Raw genomic sequence first — 20306 nt, forward strand, 5'->3', positions numbered from 1 at the left:
TTGGGCTGCATCGCTTGGAGCTCCTCCCAAAATGACATTTGAGACGAAAGATAGTGGAGATGCACTATCGGAAGGAAAGGACTTGGAACGGTGAAGAACTCAGTGAAGACGATCTTCACTCGTCCGATTTGTCTCGTACTTTTCGTCACGAAGCCTTTGCTGTGAGTCATTCCCGTCTAGTATTTGTTATCGGTGTTATTGAACGCCACACAGGCTGGATGTTTAGGCTGTCATTCACCATATTTGGCTATGCCTATGGCGGGTCACTAAACGTGTCATCAGTATTCATGTTCGCTGCCCATGTTCGCACTCATTGCCTGTGTAAAACTGCTACGACATTCTCGCACCCTCATGCAGATCTCGAACCTATGCATAGCGCTGTTTATATTTGCCTGTTTTTTCACTTTCGTTGTACTACGCCGACCGCGTGTCCCCAGCTGGCTGCATGCGGCCACGTCCAGACACTCACCAACCTCGTGGACGAGTGGTCGCCTGCCATGTGGCGGGGACATAAGGAGGACGGAATCCCGTTTCGTGAAAGATGCTTTACTTTTCACTTTTCTAATTTCACTTTTGTAAACAGAGGGACTGCGTCAGTCGGGCTGGTGATGCATTGATTGTGCACACAGTCAACCCACGCCGTAGAACGAGAGTATTGTAGATAGCTCAGGATCATTCACACCAGGCACAATTTCTAGTGGATAAATTCAAGTCGGCCTTTCATCAAGCAATTATCGAATCATTGTGATTTTGATAGAGGACAAGTCGTCTAGCCAACTTGCAAAGTTATACTCGAGACTGTTCCACCCCATTGAAATCGGACGGACGCCCTCGCACGGAGATGAACGGAAATCGGTGGAATCTGAAAAGTCGGATGTCTGTTAATGAGCGTTGAAACGTTGACAGAGACTCATTCCATCGATACGAGTGAAATAACTGAAAGCAGCTCGCATCCTTTGGTTCTCAGAATGTATTGACGCAAATCGATGGAAAAAGTCCATTTCGAAGATCAAAAAAAGCTATAAAATGGGCTGCATGCCCGTACTTACACTCATTCGCACCAGCTCCTCTGTCCTGCCCCTGCTGATGATACCTAGTGCCTGGTTGATGTGGCGTGCTGCTGGGGAACTTCGCGGTAGTTTCGACCGTGTTCGCGGTCGGCAACCTAGACGTGAATGAGTGCATGACCATAGGGATAACCAGAGTAATGGGACTTACAGGATCCAAAGCCTCGAGCCCTCAGCAGTGTAACACTGTAACAGTAAGCATCGCGATAAGACTTAGCACACAAGAGAATGCTGTAGGTTTTGGGTTTCTGCTGTTCAAAATGTTGAGCTGTCGGAACATGACACACAAGGCAGTTCATTGACACAGGAGCACCGTGCTTCAATGTAGGGATGAGCCGGATGACAATACTGCAGCAGCAAATGTAAACATGTCGTTTGTATGCTACCTAATACAATGACAGGAGACACTCACTTCAAGTTATGACTCGGAAGGGTCTCAAGCGGCTGACTCGGACTTTATGTGTTCTATTTTGAGTATCCGTATTCTGAAAGAATGGTAGGCGTGTTCCATAGCTGCATTGAAGAGGCCGATGCATACCTTGGGTCAGATACTAGATGCCTCAACAGCAACCGTGACAGTTGGGGATGATTCACGCTTGAGCTGGACAAGCTGAAAAACACTGTCCCAAACAGGTACAAGTCTTTGTAGTAGTAGGTAACCATACTCTCAAGGCGACAGAAGAAAATATAAGTACATAAGACTCGTTAAGAACATCCGACTCATCATAGTATGAAGTGGTTTTAGCAACTTTGCTCGCTTGCCGGAGTCTTCAATACACAAAGCACGCACCAGGTTGGAGTCACTGGATGTAGGAATTCCAGGTAGGCAGGTGCACGACGAGTGAGCCAGTCGATAGCGGTAGTAATGCACTAGGATGATGGTGAGAGGAGAGTTCATTGAAACTCCGGTCCCAGGCTGCCGCCACTGACTCCTCGCGGCACCCTGTAGCATAAACACTCAACACTGAATGCCTAAGCAAGCTCTACTAAGACATTTAGGAAACAAGCGTACAGCGCCGTGGAACTGCAAGACAGGTCCTATACGAGTGCGCTGCGGGGTCGGCAGTAAAGGTGAGTTTGCGATCATGCCAAAGTTCATTCTAACAGCGGCCCTCCTCCATGCCATCGCTTCCGTGACTCGCCCAGTTGTTATAGGTGCTGATTTTCATCGCCACCACACCCAACATCCTCTGGCACCTTTTGCCCAACCGCACCCTCTATGATATCCCTTGCAGCCCTCCAGCACCATCCAGCACCCTCATTTTACTCGGGAGTGCTTCCAGCATCCTTCCAGTACCCAGGTACACCTCCCACCATCAAACTGCGCCATCCCGGCTCTCAAGCTCCTGCTGGCCTCTAGCACACTTTTACCACCCAACCACACCCAACCATACCATCTGGCACCACGCCTACTCCAACTATGCCCTCCCAGTTTTGCTGAACCCTTACTACCTTCATTGTGTCCGACTCCATCCCCCCTCGTCCCCCCTTTAACGCTGCTACCTGAGCCAAGCACCCCCATGCGATCACTGGACCTCGCAATATCACCTACATCTAGCATCCTCTGGCTGATGCACAACCACTTCCCTCATGCACCCTCCCGGCTCCAAACCTTGTTCTCCTTCGCTCCCCGCCACGTAGCACCATATCTGAGTTTACGTTCAATGTCGGGACGGAACTCGCCGAGCATGTCAATTAATTTGCCCAATATTACTCATGCACGTATGCGAAAGAGAGAGATGCGCCACAGACCAGCGGCAAAAAGTGTGCAGCAACATAGCATGACGTGGTGGATGCAATAGCTACCGATCCGCCTGCTGTTATTAAGGGATTTAGTGCCAGCTCATAGACAGTGTCGTCACCCGCTACTTGAAAGCTTCAAACTTCGTATCTCTGAATGTCTGTTTCTAATAGGAAGACTCAGACTGAAGAGAAGCAAATTTTGCCATGTATTGTTCTGAAACATGGTCAAAAACGAGTCATGGTTAAACGACAAAGGTCATATAATGTGAGTGGAATGACTATTCAAATCTTTAATCGCTCATAGTAGATACTTATCATAAGCTTATGCTTAACTCTGCCTGCAAACATTTCCCAAGGATCCCGAAAGATGTGATCACATTGCGGACCAATCAACTCGATGCTTGTGATGGCCACTATGTGGACATCGTGGCCGAAACATGGGACGATGTCGTTGACTTACTTAGCGTCATCGAGGTGACTCGGCGTGGGGAAGTGACATCACCCGTCCCACTGCCGCTTGATGCTTCAAGTTGTGCTATTTCGTTGCCTGACAATCAATCGGCGCCAAGTCAGGTTAACGAACAGGACAGTTCGTACGTATCCCAAATATTCTACAAGTGTTTTCAGTACTGAAGTTGAGACCACATATCAGGAACGATGACAAGGTCACAATCAAAGTTGTTCTTCCATCTGGCGAGATTCAGACTGCTAAAATATCGAGGGAAATGCGGGTGAACAAACTCGTTGCTGATGCTAGGCAGACATTAAGTTTCACCCCTGTTGAGGCAGTTTTGGGTGGGGTAATAATGGATGCGAACCGGAGTATCGATTCGTACAACATCAAGGACGGTGACTCGATCAATCTTCAATTTTTTGTGTGTTCAAGTCCGCGTGTTAAAAAGCCAGTCATTTATCTATTCTCGCCCTCCGATATCGATGTTTCTGTCAAGCTCTCCCTTATTCCTGAGTGGAGCCTCTCTGTCATCTATCCCGTTGTTACCACAGAAGACTATGGGCAGCGTCTAGAATGGAATGTCCGCACCCATCAAGATGGGAGTCTGACTGAACGTAATTCTGATTTAGATGTGTCGTACTGTTCTGGGAGGCGGAGTAAGTCCCCTGATGATACAGGAATCACTCTCCTAACTTGTATTACTCTTCGCAGGACAAATGTGCAAGCATTTCCCCGGTCACCGGCATCCAAACCGCAACCAGCGGATACATTCAATCCAATATCCAGCAGCCTCGATGATATGGATTCAATCGTCATTTCAGTGGACAAAGCAACAGTTTACCTCGATAAATCACTCAAGGTTTTGGGACTTCACACCGAAGCTAGAACATCATTCATAACGTGCGTACATATGCGCAACCTCAGGCTGTCAAATCATAAACACGTCACTAAAATTGCCGTGGTAGCTACTGGTTACCATCTTTCCTTAAGCACGAATATATTGCCCTCCGATTCGTCCCTCAAGCGGCATACGAACGCGCCGCTTCTTTATGCATTTCTCCGCAGCCTGACGTCGTGACTCGCATATGCATGCTATTCAAAGGTATTTGTAAGGAGCACTTAGCAAATTGGGCCAATGCACAAATGCAAGCAGAGAAAGACGTTGCTTGGTGGGTGGATGTAGTTGGAGTTGATCCTACAAGAGCTGGTGATGTGACTTTGTTCAGGGTGTTGGAATGGGGCGGGATGGAGGTTCTCATTTGATATTCTATTAGATTACTCATTTTATGTAGGTGTTATCGCGTGTTGTCTTCATCAGTTCTGCATCCGACAGTCGTGAGGAGAACGTGAGCTCGACGTGTCTGCAAGATAGATGTATATGATTAAACATGTCCGCAGTTTAAAAGCTGTGTTAAAGCAAGGCTATAATAGAGATCTTCATCAGTAAGTCTCATGGTAGAGAAGGACGAGGCATCTCAGGTAATAAACTATCTGTATTCCCTCTACTAACGGTCTGACTACGGCCGATGAATGTAACTACAATGGATGAATGTTGAGCAGCTTCTCGATACATGCTTACGATGATAACTTAACTACGACAACACCGAGATGGCGGCATTATGCCCAAAGGATTATAGCGACTCAACTCAACAAGAGGACGCTTTCGAGGAATCTTTCGAGGAATTTGTTCCTCCTTGCATTACCAATGTTTCCTGATGCCCGGTGTGATTGTCTGGTAAGCCTACATGAATCGCCTGCGTGAAACGTGCAAAACTGATTTCAGAATTCTCGGTTTGGTGGACTGTCTGTGGCTGCAGGTAGGATTCCCGAGCGATGAAGCTGAACAAGATATCAGTAGTCTCTTCTATTACCACTGAGAACGACTCACTTGGCAAGAAGGCATGTAGCATATACTGTCAAGCCAGGACGTCAGAACATTCCGTGTGCTCGAGTTGATGACAACAAGACTCTCACAGCCTCCAATAGGAAAACACATATATAGATGGTTAATATCGAGACGGCAAGCTGCCCACTGCATCTTGGTTAGAGCCATGGCTAACGCGCGAGATGAAGCACTCACAAGTCCCATAGTGATGAATGCCGTCACGCTACACCGGAAGCAGTGAGTACATACCCATCATGTGTCAATACCAAGGAACTTGCGTTGTAATTAAACCCGTTTGCGAGCAGAATATGACAAGTTTCGTGATCATTTGGTTCGTTCTGAACACCGAGATGGTCAATTACAGAGGTTAATTTCATCCTCGAACGAATTAATCACCTTGGCGATACAGTCCTGTGTGTGTGGAGAATATAAGCCAAAGTTCCAGCGATAAGAACATCATTGATTGCTGAACAACCAAGCGAGATTAAAATAGACCACTTCATCCTTGTGAGTTGCATCATGATCAAAGGTAGAACAGACTTACAATAACCACGGCACTGTAGTTAGGATGATCGTGTAGTTTGAAGCTGTTTCCCGTATTTTAGAAACGCCTGACAGGGTGATACTGATGAAATTAGACCTACAGGCAGATTGTACTAAGAAGACCAAAAACTATTTTCCGTGATTAAGTAGCGATTATTCGTTGCAAGGTAAACTACCGCACCTTGCTCCATGGCCAAAAATGCAATCTGATTAGTGCAATTAGTCGCTGTTCCCGAAGCAGACAAATGGAGTGCCTACCGAAACGAATGACATTCTCCGTCTGCCACAGAGACTCTTCTCAACTTCACGCGCGCATCAGAAAGAAGTATGATAGTAGTAAGTTGGCGACACGTACGTCTGAAAATCCTACATATGAAAACACCATGTACAAGGGACGTGGTCAAGGACTGCGGAACGACAGTGAGCTTAATTAGGTCGAGACCGGGGGAAGAGAAGCCCGCTTACACCTATTCCAATGTAAATCCCCCATTCCCTGTTGTTCTGTCAGAAAGCGCCTTAACGAGTCACAGGCGGTACTAACGTCAACATAAAACCAAAGAAATGGGATTTATCCTCGAACTCCATCGTATGAATGCGCGAGAGCTGAGTAGTAATTACCCTAGCAGGACTTCCAGTGGCCAGTACATACATTTTCCATAGGGACTCACATTTGAGCGGCTTGTATTAACCTGTAACGCGAGCGTCAATCTTTCCGTCAACTGCTGCATGCATAACATGCATAATATTTACCAGATGAAAATAACCTGTTCCACACTGTCAGCGATCAGTCTGTGATATGCAACGTAAATTCGTACGAGAGCATTGTTCTGCCTGTTTTCCCGAGATCGGATTTTATGTCTCCAGAAATAGACCCAGACTTGTGCGCTCAAAATTAAGAAAACTCTATCGGCCTTCGTTAGTATATTGCCATCGACATGGTTCTCGATAACACAATCATACATAGATGATATGCCAAGACCAGTCATAAAGGAAGCCATGTTTGCGCCAGTGAAACTGTACATCGCCGCGACTTGGGTCATGGTGCGAATGTAGTTGCTGACGTTTTCTGATTATCGGGCTTATATAGAGGATGAGATGTAGATCGAAGGAAGAAAAGTAGCATCGCCAATAGTACCGGTAACCGGATATGTAAGGTCTGTGAATGTTTCAGCTAGAGCGTAAGAGGATGTGAGCGTAGCGCTCAGCCTATTATAGTACCAAGATCTAAGAGTGCAATGGAGTTACTTATGCTCGGAACTTTGTTAACCATTTTTGTAACATTTGTCAGCGATACAGTGCCTGTTACTTCACTCGCACTAGTACTAGATCTAGTACTAGTGACAGGATCCGCGGAGGGCCATGGCCGAAAACCTCTTTATACGATTTTTACTCGCTCACGATCACCAGCTACCATAACGTCGATTTATACCTAGAATGCACTGGCCAAGAAGTTCGATCGTGCACGTGAGATCCAGCGCTTAACATTCACCGACCATCTCGACAGCAGACAGACGTCTTCCAACGCTATGGGCCAGGTCCAATGCGCGTATAGACGTTCTCCGTCCCGTCAGTCCTCTCTTATATGTTTCCCGCTCTTCAAATTCCATGCCCGCAGCGAACCGTCACTTGAACAAGTCACTGTCCGTCTGGCAGATGCTATCAAGGGGGAGTGTATCATTCGAATTTCTGGCTGGGCGTCATCATTGATGTCTTCTGCGCGGTGCGTAAAGACATAATGAACTACAGGGCACAACTCCGTCTCAGCTTTCATCCACAATCTCTACTTAGAGAAACTAGTTCTTAAAAGAACTGACCTACGGACGCAAGGAGGCTTGGAGCATTTATCAACTCTGAGTCAGAGTTGAGTATCCCTTCTATTTGGTCTAGCTAGGGGAGACTAAGGCTGTGTAGCTGACTTGTTTATGATTATGGATCACATTCCGTAGACCGCACATGCAACCATGTGTCTTGTCGTGTTTATTTTTAGTATTCGCTTCACCCAGAGGTTTTCCGTTCATTGATGTCTTGGCGCAAAATCATCACGCGTGAGTCATGTGGCATAGCCTTGTGTCGCCATAACCCTCCAGAAATAATCAAGACGATGGCTGTCCTAAGAAGGCGTCATGGCGCCAAATACCCGAAATCACTAAGGCAGATGTCTCGCAGAGGCTGTAGACAGCAACACATATCCGGGAGCTGTTAAGGTGTCGCACTTCGTAGGATCAGTGATCCAGAACCAATTTGCGTCTGTATCATTTCGTGAACAACGTGGTACCTGCTTAGCTGGGCCTCTATCGTTAACATCGTCACAGTCACGGAGCGCCGCAGACTGCAATTGGAGTCTGATAGTTCTGATGGACGTCATACGCAGCATGCCGCTCGGTATACTTGACAGTTGTAGAGTTGGGGTCGATGATATGGCGTGGGCGAGATATATCAAAGGGACAGGCGGGAGGCAATAGATGTACTTATCTTTCAAGTGTAGACCTTGCGACAGCAACGACTAGACCGTGAAGCTTTGAAGAACTATCAGTCAAGTTGGCGCCGTGGCCGCATATCTCAAATACAACACAACCTGAGTTCGACCAGAAAGTCGACTGCCGTCGGTTGATTGACGAAATGAGGGGTTGTCGCTTCGTCCAATACAAAAACAGTGAGGTTAATGCGTTGGGACCGAGCGTGGGCTGTTGAATGACCATGTCATGATAGATGGCTGGACATCGCATTCCGCTGTCGATGGATCAACAAAATGTGATGTGAACGTTAAACTGCAAATAATGGGATCGGATGTACGGTCCGGGTGAAGAGACAAAGCAACCACAAAGACAAAGAATGCCAGCTAGACGTGCGCGTGGTGCCGGCTCCTTCCGAGCACTCAAAACCGGTGATATCCATGTCGATCATGATACCGCGCTTGACATTGATTGTGCACAAAGGATCATTATCTTCCACGCCTACTCGTTTGTCTAGTGATCTCATCACAGAAATCCTGGAGAACATCAAAGGGAAATTGTATTTTGAAACGAAAGCAACAACGTTTTGTAAACAAAGGGACGTGGACGTCTGATACTAGTGAGCAAAGGGTTGATAAGCACGCTCTGAATCTTCGCCTTTGACACTCACCCACATTATTTAAGATGAATTCCGTGAATTCCTTCATAGTGGCGTACCGGTACGCCCGTCACCTTTCACCTCTTTCCTAGCAGTCGTTATAGAGTCGCACGTTCAACGCTAAGTTCGTGTTAAATCACAGTATCTGCTCCCATCGAGGACTGACTTACTGCTGAATCCCATCACCGTCCTCGTCTTCATCATCTTCCGACTCTCCCTCTTCCCAATTTTCTCCGCTCGCGTCAAATAAGGAGGCGGCTTGCGGGCGCAGTTCTGGATTTAACGGAAAAGACCAGTCTCTTCTCCTGGTTAGTTCTCTATCTGTCTATAAATTTGGTTAGTTACTCGTTCCGTTCATAGGAGAGATTAGCTCACCTCTAGCTTGAGGATGCCCGGACACTTGCCCCTGTGCTTGACCCACAGTCCAGGATAGTACCTGGAGCGCTTGTCAAGGCTGATGGCCTTCTGACATCCGCGGCACCTGACGGATGTGGGTTGTACATCTTCGGTGTACTCGTCATTCTCAAGCTCCTGTTTTCTCTGGTCTTCCTTTTTTCTCCGTTGGCCACTGCCCGCGATGACTTCATTGTCGCGATTTCCGTTATTGGCACCCGAGCTCTCTGGAACGGGCTGCGGAGGGCTCAGCGCGTATTGTGGATCGTGTTCGTCGGAACGGGGAGGTGAATTTGCGAGCACATAGAGCCCGCCCTTACAGACCTGCGAGTGGTCATTGACGAGGCAATTGACCGTGGGCCAGTCAGTCCCAACGTCGTAAACGATAACGACCGGACATCCGGCCCTGCCACAAGTTAGTGTGTGGGTTTGGGCGGCCGTTTGCTTTATGTCGTTGGGTTGACTGGCGACGCAGTCATTGCCTGTTGATTGCACGGCAGCTGAGGGACTGGCGGTTGATTTTTGCATTTCTTTTGCTGGGGGAGACGTTCTTTCAGATGTAGACGGGGAAATTGTTGCAGTGGCGCGAATTTTTTCTTTTTTTTAAGGCCTTTCCCGGAGTGGTATTGTTCACCCTCAAATACACGTGGTATTTTTCTCATTCCGATTTCTGTCCATTGAGGTAACGTACCCTATGTCGGACAATACTAACTAGTCTGCAACACCTGGACTCGCAAACACCTCAGCGTGAGGGAATACGCGCAGTCCATTGAGTGACTGATCTCTCCGTGGCGTGAAGTGTAAGTACATTGAATGTATACATGGTTGTGCTATCTAATTCTCTTGTCACTCTCCTAGATGAATTGGCGCTCCCAAGGCTTCCCAAACTGCAGGGTACGTTTTCTCGTCGTGAAAGTGAACCCCGCCTGACATGATCGTTCCAGAGAACCATCAGAAGTCAAGATAGTATATCTACTCTGGCCGCCGCCAGGACAAATTCTGGATTTTCCCACATGTTTAGAACTTCTTTAGGCCTACAATAGGGACGGTGAAGACACTTAGTCATGATGGTGCCTTTCTTGCGGGCGGTCACCGGTCAGTTCTGCTGTTGTCTTCTTGTCCAGTATCTTTACATGCACAATTCCAGATTCCACACGCAAAACCTAGTTCCCCCCAACTGGCGGGCAGGGCTTGGATTCAGGCACACAAAACGCAGCAGGTTCGTGACCGTGTTTTCGTTTAAGCGACTTGATTCGCACAGTCTAATCTAGAGTGAAAATCGGCCCTGGTTGCAAAAGGCATCTTGCCCCCACCTTTGCTGAAATTCTATGAAGCAGAATGACTTCCAGTCATATAAAAAAATCCTCGCCGAATTGAATAATAAATTTTCGTTAGAGCTCAATTGTTTTGGACACGCAATCTTACTCTCGACTTTCAAGCGATGGCGAACTTAAAAACCTTACTTACACCGATAATGCCGGCGAGTTTCTTGTTGCTGTAGATCTTGCCTTGTTACTGGTCCAAATCAATCACTTTTTATCTTCTCAGCCCCGTTCAGCACACTGTTGTGCTGTTTACCGCTAGGTGTTACAAGTATCCAACATTCCGGACAGCACTCCTTCCCATACCAGCAGAAGACACTGATCGTCTATCTACGCACACCCACAGAGTTTAGTTGTGATAAATCTGCGTTTAAACATGATAGTTGATATACAGATGCAGCGTACAAGGTTACGAAGATTCCACGTTCACCGAGACGTTCAGCCAACCGTGCCCTGTCTGTCCCTTCAATAGGTTCACACAGTTGTCAATGGGTGGCAGGGCCTGGTTCGCAAGGTGGTGCTCGTAATTCATGGTGATTTTACCTGCAGCCTTCTTAATCTCGTCTGGATTTTGGTACGATTTGCTTGTACGGTGTTCACGGTCTATTTATCGGCAGCGACGCAGAACAGTGCTTTACGTGCGATATCATAGCATGGTCCTCATTAGTGACTTCACCTGACGCCGTTGGTTGACAGGGTTGCAATAAGTCATGAACCAGATGAAGGCAACCTGTTCTGCATTGTCAGCTAATATACGACACGATTTCGTACGGGAAGTTCGCTCACTGTGTTTTCTTAAGATCGAATTTTGTGCCTTCGGAAATAGATCCAGACTTGCGCGGTCAAGATGAAGAAAGCTCTATTGACCTTTGTTAGATGGTCGCCGATATGGTTCTCGATAACGCAATCATACAGATATACGAATACCAGTAATCAGTGGAGACCTGGATCACTAGCGAAACTGTGTGCCACCGTGACTTGGGTCGATGGAACTTAACCACATACCGACCTCCCCCGATTTTACGGAACATGGGACATGGATCGAAGGGAAAAGATAACCACTGGCATATTGTGTGCTATCTAACCAGCATCGCTACTATTGACGGTAACTACAAAGGAAGGAGAACGTTTCCGCTAGAGCGCAAAATGATATCAGGGCCCAGGAAAGATTAGAAATATTGGGTGGTGGCACCGTGGTGCAGATTCGAAACCTGCATGCTGCCGACAAATCTTATCATACCTTGACATTCACTCATGGACAGTTCTTCGGAGGCTCATCTCAACTTACGAAGCGTTCTGGCCAAAGTGATTACCACATGTTGACAGAATTGAAATATGTTTCTCTTGGATTGCACAGGTTCGAAACCTGCCACCAGGTTGTTTTGTTCTCGGAACACACCTTGACATTTGCTCATGAATGGTTGCGTCGGAAGTTCTTCCAAATGGTCTTAGCCAAGCGGCTATCACAACAGAATCAAAATCTGTTTCTCTTGGACTGTGCACTGTGCAAGTTCGAAACTTGCCGAACAAACGGTTTTTTTATACATCGGAACATGCGCTAAAGATTTGCTCATGGATGATTTCCTTTAAGGTTTAACGTTCAACATTTCAACTTTGTCCTGGTCAAGTGGTTACCACAACAGAATCAAAATCTGTCTCTTCGATTGTACCAGCGCGGGTTCGAAACTTGCCGATAATAAGATTTTTTTTTCTATCTGAACATGCCTCGAAGATTCACTCGTCAATAGTTTCCTTGGAGGTCCATCTTAACTGGTCTTTTAGTCAGGCGGTTGCCACAACAGAATCAAAATTTGTCAAAAATGCCGTGCAAGATTGCAATGGCGCTGCAGTTCTGGACCCCGTCAGATATTCGTTCCAACCGCACGCCAAGCTTCAATATTGCAATCCTGACGGTAGTAGAAGCAAGAACCCTACTAATTTCACACGCTGTGATACCAATATTTCGTAGACATCTCCGTAGGCTCGTCAAATTCTGTAAGGGCAACTGTCCTTCCCAACGTCAAAGTCATGCAGCTACTCTCATCTCTCTACCCTGCCAGATCAAACTCGTATACATTCTTGAAACTGACCTCCAATTGGCGGTTATCCAAGCCATGTGCCTGCTCGACATTGACGATGATGGAAACATTAGTATATAGGTCTAGCTGTATCTACTAATGTTTCCCATTATCGCCAGTATGTGTCAAGCTCCCAATTAACCGACTCTACACGTCATCTTCCAATCATCTGGCGCCGCTTCTTCCTCCCCACCCATTTCCAGGCTACCCGCCTCCCTCACGCAATGCACAGAAGACGACACCCACGCACCAACACAGCTTCAAACTCGAAGTAGCAGTACCAATTTAAGTCCCTCCCGAGCTCGATGACGCACCAGGCGCAGGCGAGAACTCCCGGACCCAGGGCAGTGAGGCGACTGCTGTCCACTTCCATCTACTGATGTTAGCGGTGATGTTGGACTGTCACGCCAGGGCTTTAGGCATGATAATTCGTGACGCTGGCAGTGAGTCGAACAAATAGTCTGATATGGGCAGAGATGATGTGAAATATCGGGGCAGAACTTAGCTACTTGACGGTCCTTGCAGCTCGATCACCCCCGAAAATGCTGCAGGGCAGTGAGTGGGTCATGATCAATTTGGTAGGTTCGTCGCCAACTTGAACGTTCGCGCAGTCAGCCAATTGGGTGTCTCAAACAAACGCGTCGCCCACTCAAAACAAAAGAATTATGCGTCTCCATTGTGGTAGGTCGTCTGGGAAGGCCTGACGGTGGATGTGTACTCAGACTGAAAGATCTGATATCGCTAGCAGGCTACGTATACTAAGGATGGTGGTAGGGCCATTTCCAACTGATACGAATCAATGGTTATTTTTATTTACATAAAAGTCTTGCCGGATACTCATCCTACGACCAGAGCATTTGTGACAAGCTGATATAGGGATAACAAACATATCACAAGACTATTCAACTCGCAGATACCAGAGCAGCGCTCAACCTCCATTCACTGCGCTGAATATGCTGATACGTTCAGCCAGTATCTACATGCCTTTAGCTCAGCATCTGGACTCATCATGGATGTGGTACTCACGCGCAACGCTCCAGTAAGGCGCTATCAGTCTTGAAAGTGTAAATGTTGGGTACTCCCGCAGATGTCTCGTTGAACTTCATCTCTGTCAAACCATATTGCCAAGGTGTCCAGGAAGGTGTGATATCTCCTGGGGTGTATCTGTCGTCAGGAGTCTCAGACATGGCCATAGCCATGAACGAATTCGAGAAAGCAGTGATGTACTGCGAATTGTTGTATGGAGGGCCACCCCTGAAATAGTAATATAATCGAAGTAGGGTTGACCCATTACCCCAACTTACTCATATGAGGTGAAGTAGTACGCAATATCGGTTCCATGCAGGCCAGGCGGGATTGCAAACTCGCCCTGCTTGTATTGAGTATACATAAATTGCAAGTTTCCTTGAACTCACTTTCCAAGCTCGTTCTCCAAATTCTAAGAGGAGATAATAAGTGGGGCAAAGGAATATTGCTAAAACAACCGATGAAATCAGGGACATTGATCATCGCTTCAAAAATACACATACATTCGCCCATCACAAGATTTGCTTGGTTGACATTACTTCCATAGTTCTGGTACAGCGTCGCCGCTTCAGCAACCTGAGCAGAACCGAAATTCGGGAAAAGCGTCTTGACATAATCTGCAATATCCAATGTGGTGGATTGGTCGACGAAAATGTCCCCCTCATGTGAATTGGTCATAGAAAGGAGATAGTCCTAAGGGGAAAGGGTCTCAGTTCGTTTCGGAGATAAATGCATTCATGGATCGTACGCCATTCAAACGACCCTTCCTTATCGTCACAGTAGGCCTCTCCAAGATGAAAGTGCCATCCACAACAGGGACGAATACGAACACGCCAAAGAACCCGTTGACGTTGATGTTATAGTTCAAGGTCTGCAGCGTACTGACGTCTGCAGCGCGCAAACAAGAGAGGGTATCCGAACTTGAGGTACAGCTGGAAGTTGAGAAATTAGATGCGGAATGGCGGGTTTTCAAAGGATTTACTTTGTTCCATCGACGACCTCACTATACAGCATCTGGTAGTGGTATTCAGGACCCTGTGGACAGCATCCTCAGAAACAAGAATCACCTCCGGAATCTGGTCATTATAGTTGTATTGGGATGGCAAGAATGTAGAACTCGTCATGGCGGTCTTGAAGAGGGGAGGCTGCGTGTTTCCTCCATGGGCAACAATATGCTGTAGCACTGAACCGGCACCTGAAACAAAGTAGTAAATAAAGACGATGATGACAAAGGGTACCTAGCGCAGCTCACCAGCAGACTCTCCCCAAATTGTGACCTTTGTGGGGTCACCGCCAAAGCTACTTATCTATCCGGGTGAGCTTCCTATCAGCTGGGGTACACTACGCAAGTAAAGAGTTCTGCTCACGTAGGTCTGCACCCACTGTAACGCATAATTCTGGTCGACTTAGAACAGTTCAGCTGAATCTGAATGACTGCCAGACCATGGTAATCACGTACGTAGTCCAGCATTAAGTGCGCCCCCTTCCTTGACCGCTTCCCCAGGAAGAAAACCTAATCGGTAGTGTATACACCTTAGTATGCATTTGAGACTAAGAGGAACAGCAAAACATACCGAATAAACCGAGGCGGTACTGAACTAAGACAATGATGACACCGTGATTCGAGTCTATAATTAGATCTGCGCCATTGAATTCGCTTGCAGCTCCTGCAATGTACCCTCCTCCATGAATCCAAACGACAACTGGGAGCCCTCCTCCCGGAGTGGCTACCACTTCACTTCCAGGAGTGTATACACTACGAGATGAAACCACTGATTGTCAATGTCAACACCATCGTCCCATGACAGGGCTTACTTCAAGAATAAACAGTCTTCAGATTGACTGATGGCCCTTTTCCTCATAGAGGTGCTTTCAAACGGATTCGTTGAAGAGTTGCCTACGGGCGCTTGATAGCATTCGTTTGATTGCGTGGTAGCTTGTTCAACAACTCCAGAGACGCCCAATGGAGACTGCGGAGCTGCCCATCTTAAGTCACCTATGCGCTTGGTGCATGAGCTGAGAGAGTGTGCAACAAACGGAACTAGACGCACCAACTGGAGGAGCAGCGTAGCGTATTCCAAGGAAGCTGGTGATATTTGTCGCTGTGTCAACCGATCCCTGGTATTGGACATAACCCAAGTTGACGATGGGTGCAGATACAGTGGCTGCCGGTGCAGACAATGCTTCTAGCGCAAGCAAAAGCTGCGATACGACCAATAGATTGGCTCTAGTAGACAGTTTCAACCCCACAGATCGCGCAGTGATAAACATCTTTGACTGGGGTCATGAAGATGGCGCGACGTGATAAACATTATAAACCTCAATTGCGAGAGCAGGTCCGAGGCAACCGAAATACACGATGTATCACTCACCAGGTGCTTCGGGGTTATTCATCATTTCATGTGATGATAGATCCATTAATAATAATACTTGGATCTTCTATCTCTGCTTTCGGGTCAGCATGCATAAGCTTATGCATTGATATACTTCCCTGCAGCCTCGTTCCAATGATGGCACCCACATCCCTACTTGCACCCTCTTGTCATTATCATACACTTGATTTCTTATTTCTTCGAATCTGCAATAGGTTCACATTTACAGTAAGTTCCTGCCAACATAGTGTCCAGAACAATAAATACTTATGTGAGAGCCCGGAGAAATTCAACGGTAAAACGGTTGTAATGCGGTGCGTGCGGTACCTATTAAGTACTGCATCGTGATCACATGATGGAAGAGTTCAATTGGCCGACCAAACTTCAAGGTTACGCTTCAAGCTTCAAGGAATCACCATCCTGACGTGTGCACTTTCGATATTTCCGCCCTGTGTTCAAGGCAAATCAACGGACCGCGGTGCACCGGATACACATAAATATTGCATGGCACTCCGACCGCTCTTCCATCACGACCACCTCCATGTCACATGCGCCCAGAGGCTATGGTCATAAGTGAAAAATTATATATTTAATCTGCTTGTCCGTAATGCGCTGGCCCTCCTGTCTCTGCCTCCCATGACCACTTTTTCCAAACCGGCAAATTGGCATCTGTCTAGCCTTCTTGCATATGACACTCCCGAATCACCAGGACTGTGACTCGATAATATGCCACTGATGCGAGGATCACTGCTGATACTAGGAACTGATTTTTAAGAGCGAAGTACTCGCAGATATGCCCTTGTTGGAGTAGTATCTTCAGCTGCTTATGCATCGTCACTTTGGCCAATCACGTAGTCTTGGGAGTAGATGTGGTCGACGTGGCAAATCTTGAGAAGTGGGCTTCCTTGCAGAGGGAGGTATTGGCCATCCATCGGCTTCATACACGGCATCTCACTGCGCTCTGCGCTAGCCTCAGAGTATCGGCTTCGATTCGACACCAATCTGCGCCTTCTGACTGCAGTTCGTGGACGGTACAACCCTAATGGCGCCCTGCTTAATAGTGTCTCGGTCGTTCCCATTATATCCAACAGCTCGGCCTCACTCATTGTATGTCTCGACTGTCAAATAATGCCACAAACTTTGGGGAGGGTATTTCTATCATAGGGTTGCAACAAATATCGAGTTGAGCGGGTTTGACTCGGACAATATACATTCTATTTTGAGTGTCCGTATTCTGAAAGAATGGTAGGCGCGTTCTATGGCTGCATTGAAGAGGTTGGTGCGTACCCTGGGTCAGATACTAGATGCCTCGACAGCAACAGTTGGGGATAATTTGCGCTTGAGCTCGACAAGCTAAAAAAAACACTGCAAGAGTCTTTCTAGTAATAGGTGGCCACACTGGCGGGGGTGGCATGGCGGCAGAAGGAAATATAAGTAAGACTCGTTAAGAACGCCCGACTTATCATAATACTATTATTATAAAGCGGTTTTAGCAACTTTGCTCGCTTGCCGAAGTCTATAACACAAACAAAACACGCACCAAGTTGGAGTCACTGGGATTCCAGATAGGCAGGTGCCTGTAGTAATGCACTGATGATGGTGAGAGGAGGAGAGCTCGTTGAAACTCCGGGTCCCAGGCTGCCGCCACTAACTCCCGTAGCATAAACACTCGACACTGAATGCCCAAGCAAGTTCTACTAAGACAGTTAGGAAACAAGCATACAGCGCCGTAGAACCGCAAGACAGGTCCTATACTAGTGCGCTGCGAAGTCGGTAGTGAAGGTGCGTTTGCAATCCTGCCAAAGTTCATTCTAACAGCGGCCCTCCTCCGACCCTCCTCCATGCCATCGCTCCCGTGACTCGCCTAGTTGTTGTAGGTGCTGACCTTCATCGCCACCATACCCAACATCTTCGAGCACATTTTGCCCAACCGCACCCTCTATGATATCCCTTGCAGCCCTCCAGCACCATCCAGCACCCTCGTTTTACCCAGGAGTGCTTCCAGCATCCTTCCAGTGCCCAGGTAAACCTCCCACAATCAAACTGCACCCAACTGTGCTATCTCAGTTCTCAGGCTCCCTCCTGGTCCCCAGCACACTTTTACCACCCAGCTACACCCAATCATGCCATGCACTTCTGGTACTACGCCTACTCCAACTGCGCCCTCCCTCATTCAGGCTATCTCTTCACCTAACCGCGCCCTCCCAGCTATGCCGAGCTTCTACTACCTTGGTCATTGTGCTCGATCCCGCCCCCCCTTTAGCGCTCCTACCTGAGCCCAGCACCCTCATTCGATCCCCGGACCTTGCGATGTCACCTGCATCTGGCATCCCCTGGCTGATGCACAATCACTTCCCTCATGCCCTCCCGACGCCAAACCATGCTATCCTCTGTTCCCTGTCATGTAGTACTACACCTGAGTTTACATTCGATGTCGGGACAGAGCTCGCCGAGCATGTCAATTAATTTGCCCAATACAACTCATGCACATATGCAAAAGAGAGAGATGCGCCACAGACCAGCAGCAAAAAATGCGCAGCAACATAGCATGACGTGGTAGATGCAATAGCTACCGAGCCGCCTGCTGTTATTAAGGGATCGGTGCCAGCTCATAGGTAGTGTCGTCACTCACCACTTGAAAGCTTCGAACATCGTGCCTCCAAATGTCTGTTTCTAGTCCGAAGACTCGGGCTGAAGAGAAACAAATTTTGCCATGTATTGTTCTGAAACAAGGTCAAAAACGAGTCATGGTTAAACGGCAAAGGTCATACAATGTGAGTGGAATAACTATTTAAATCTTTAATAGCTCATAGCAGATGTCATAAGTTTATGCTTGACTCTGCCTGAAAACATTTCCCAAGGACCCCGAAAGATGTGGTCACATTGCAGACCAATCAACTCGATGCTTGCGATGGCCACTATGTGGACATCTCTGCTGAAATATGGGACGACGTCATTGACTTATTTAACGTGGTTGAGGTGACTCGGCGTGCGGAAATGACATCGGCGTTAAGTCAGGTTAACGAACAGGACATCTCGTACGCACCCCAAATATTCTACAAGTGTTTTCAGTACTGAAGTTGAGAAAACATAGCGGGAATGACGATAAAGTCACAATCAAAGTTGTTCTTCCATCTGGCGAGATTCAAACTGTTAAAATCTCGAGGGAAATGCGGGTGGACAAGCTTATTGCTGATGCCAAGCAGGCATTGAGTCACACCCATGTCCAAGTATTTTTGGGTGGGGTAATCATGCGCACGAACCGAAGTATCGATTCGTACAACATCAAGGATGGTGACTGCATCAATATTCTATTTTATCCGTATTCGAGCTCGCGTGCTAAAAAGCCAGTCATTTATCTATACTCACTCTTTGATATCAATGCTTCTGTCGAGCTCTCCCTAGGCGGAGTAAGTCCCCTGATGATACAGAAATCACTCTCCTAACTTGTATTACTCTTCGCAGGACAAACGTGCCAGCATTTCCCCGGTCGCCGGCATCCAAACTGCAACCAGTGGATACATTCAATCCGATACCCAGCAGCCTCGATGATATGGATTCAATCGTCATTCCAGTGAACAAAGCAACAATTTACCTCGATAAATCACTCAGGGTTCTGGGACTTCACACCGAAGCTAGAACATCATTCATAACGTGCGTACATATGCGCTACCTCAGGCTATCAAATCATAAACACGTCACTAAAACTATTGGCTACCTTCTATTCTTAAACACGAATTTATTGCCCTCCGATTTTTCCTCAAGCGGCATACGAACGCGCCGCTTCTTTATGCATTTCTCCGCAGCCTGACGTCGTGACTCGCATATGTATGCTATTCAAAGGTATCTGTAAGGAGCACTTAGCAAATTGGGCCAATGCACAAATGCAAGCAGAGAAAGATGTTGCTCGGTGGGTGGATGTAGTTGGAGTTGATCCTGCAAGAGCTGGTGATGTGGCTTTGTTCAGGGTGTTGGAATGGGGTTGGATGGAGGTTCTCGTTTGATATTCTATCAGATTACTCGATTTGTGTAGGTGTTTTGATCAGTTCTGTATCCGGTGGTTGTGAGGAGAACATGAGCTCGACGTGTCCGCGAAATAGATGCATATAATTAAACATGGCCGCAGTTGAAAATTAGCTAGGGTTAACGTTAAAGTAAAGCTAAAGATCCAAATTACTTTTTGTCTTCTTTTGGATCCTTGTTTATTGTCCTGTGGAGTGGAGCCCTATGGGGGACACTACCTACAATATCGTGCTTTGCTAAATATGCATCGTATCTTTGGTGTATCGGTGCTATGCAATGGCCCGTGCGG

The 20306-nt window shown here is 47.2% G+C and overlaps 7 protein-coding genes across 7 annotated transcripts; 3 read left to right on the plus strand and 4 right to left on the minus strand.

The window, feature by feature from the left end:
• Positions 1-629: 629 nt before the first annotated feature.
• BJ212DRAFT_1302095 (uncharacterized protein) lies at positions 630-2193 on the minus strand (the record flags this gene model as incomplete). The annotated part of the gene is made up of 8 exons (XM_041333216.1): positions 630-694; positions 1062-1165; positions 1219-1253; positions 1355-1415; positions 1480-1521; positions 1606-1733; positions 1858-2010; positions 2080-2193. 8 exons carry the CDS (start codon positions 2191-2193, stop codon positions 630-632), a joined length of 702 nt encoding a protein of 233 aa, XP_041189869.1.
• A 941-nt stretch (positions 2194-3134) lies between these two features.
• BJ212DRAFT_1483869 (uncharacterized protein) lies at positions 3135-4527 on the plus strand (the record flags this gene model as incomplete). The annotated part of the gene is made up of 3 exons (XM_041340691.1): positions 3135-3403; positions 3463-4164; positions 4230-4527. 3 exons carry the CDS (start codon positions 3135-3137, stop codon positions 4525-4527), a joined length of 1269 nt encoding a protein of 422 aa, XP_041189870.1.
• Positions 4528-4593: 66 nt separating this feature from the next.
• On the minus strand, positions 4594-6910 carry BJ212DRAFT_1589452 (uncharacterized protein). Its single transcript, XM_041342463.1, has 18 exons — positions 6653-6910; positions 6508-6595; positions 6443-6456; positions 6361-6381; positions 6234-6311; positions 6158-6185; positions 6048-6099; positions 5951-5994; positions 5874-5898; positions 5794-5821; positions 5694-5736; positions 5546-5646; positions 5428-5487; positions 5345-5372; positions 5239-5296; positions 5153-5177; positions 4858-5103; positions 4594-4800 (listed from the first exon to the last, which is right to left on the minus strand). Exons 1-17 carry the CDS (start codon positions 6730-6732, stop codon positions 4911-4913), a joined length of 966 nt encoding a protein of 321 aa, XP_041189871.1. The 5' UTR covers positions 6733-6910; the 3' UTR covers positions 4594-4800; positions 4858-4910.
• A 1250-nt stretch (positions 6911-8160) lies between these two features.
• Positions 8161-9724, minus strand: BJ212DRAFT_1302098 (uncharacterized protein; the record flags this gene model as incomplete). The annotated part of the gene is made up of 5 exons (XM_041333217.1): positions 8161-8422; positions 8538-8658; positions 8863-8891; positions 8974-9128; positions 9179-9724. 5 exons carry the CDS (start codon positions 9722-9724, stop codon positions 8161-8163), a joined length of 1113 nt encoding a protein of 370 aa, XP_041189872.1.
• Positions 9725-13364: 3640 nt separating this feature from the next.
• On the minus strand, positions 13365-15893 carry BJ212DRAFT_1579240 (Alpha/Beta hydrolase protein; the record flags this gene model as incomplete). The annotated part of the gene is made up of 14 exons (XM_041342237.1): positions 13365-13572; positions 13623-13850; positions 13901-13965; positions 14012-14070; positions 14126-14315; positions 14371-14554; positions 14605-14636; positions 14690-14817; positions 14875-14929; positions 14990-15027; positions 15082-15135; positions 15197-15378; positions 15438-15618; positions 15674-15893. 14 exons carry the CDS (start codon positions 15891-15893, stop codon positions 13536-13538), a joined length of 1653 nt encoding a protein of 550 aa, XP_041189873.1. The 3' UTR covers positions 13365-13535.
• Positions 15894-19451: 3558 nt separating this feature from the next.
• BJ212DRAFT_1525096 (uncharacterized protein) lies at positions 19452-20082 on the plus strand (the record flags this gene model as incomplete). Its single annotated transcript, XM_041341726.1, has 1 exon — positions 19452-20082. A coding segment is annotated over one exon (354 nt), but the record flags the coding sequence as incomplete, so codon positions are not given.
• Positions 19738-20097, plus strand: BJ212DRAFT_1375659 (uncharacterized protein). Its single transcript, XM_041336455.1, has one exon. The coding sequence runs from the start codon at positions 19825-19827 to the stop codon at positions 19996-19998; it is 174 nt and encodes a 57-aa protein (XP_041189875.1). The 5' UTR covers positions 19738-19824; the 3' UTR covers positions 19999-20097.
• The last annotated feature ends 209 nt before the right edge of the window (positions 20098-20306 follow it).

This window comes from Suillus subaureus (assembly GCF_016647635.1).
Source record: "Suillus subaureus strain MN1 chromosome Unknown BJ212scaffold_30, whole genome shotgun sequence".
Classification (NCBI taxonomy): Eukaryota; Fungi; Basidiomycota; class Agaricomycetes; order Boletales; family Suillaceae; genus Suillus; species Suillus subaureus.

Bases quoted from the DNA above. Each gene is read 5' to 3' on its own strand.
- BJ212DRAFT_1375659 (XM_041336455.1), top strand. From the start codon at position 19,825: ATGCTATTCAAAGGTATCTGTAAGGAGCACTTAGCAAATTGGGCCAAT.
- BJ212DRAFT_1589452 (XM_041342463.1), bottom strand. From the start codon at position 6,732: ATGACCCAAGTCGCGGCGATGTACAGTTTCACTGGCGCAAACATGGCT. The intron at 5,822-5,873 runs GTGCGGTAGTTT...CACGGAAAATAG, and splicing joins ATTTTTGGCCATGGAGCAAG to TTTTTGGTCTTCTTAGTACA. The intron at 5,488-5,545 runs GTGATTAATTCG...CTCGGTGTTCAG, and splicing joins CACAGGACTGTATCGCCAAG to AACGAACCAAATGATCACGA.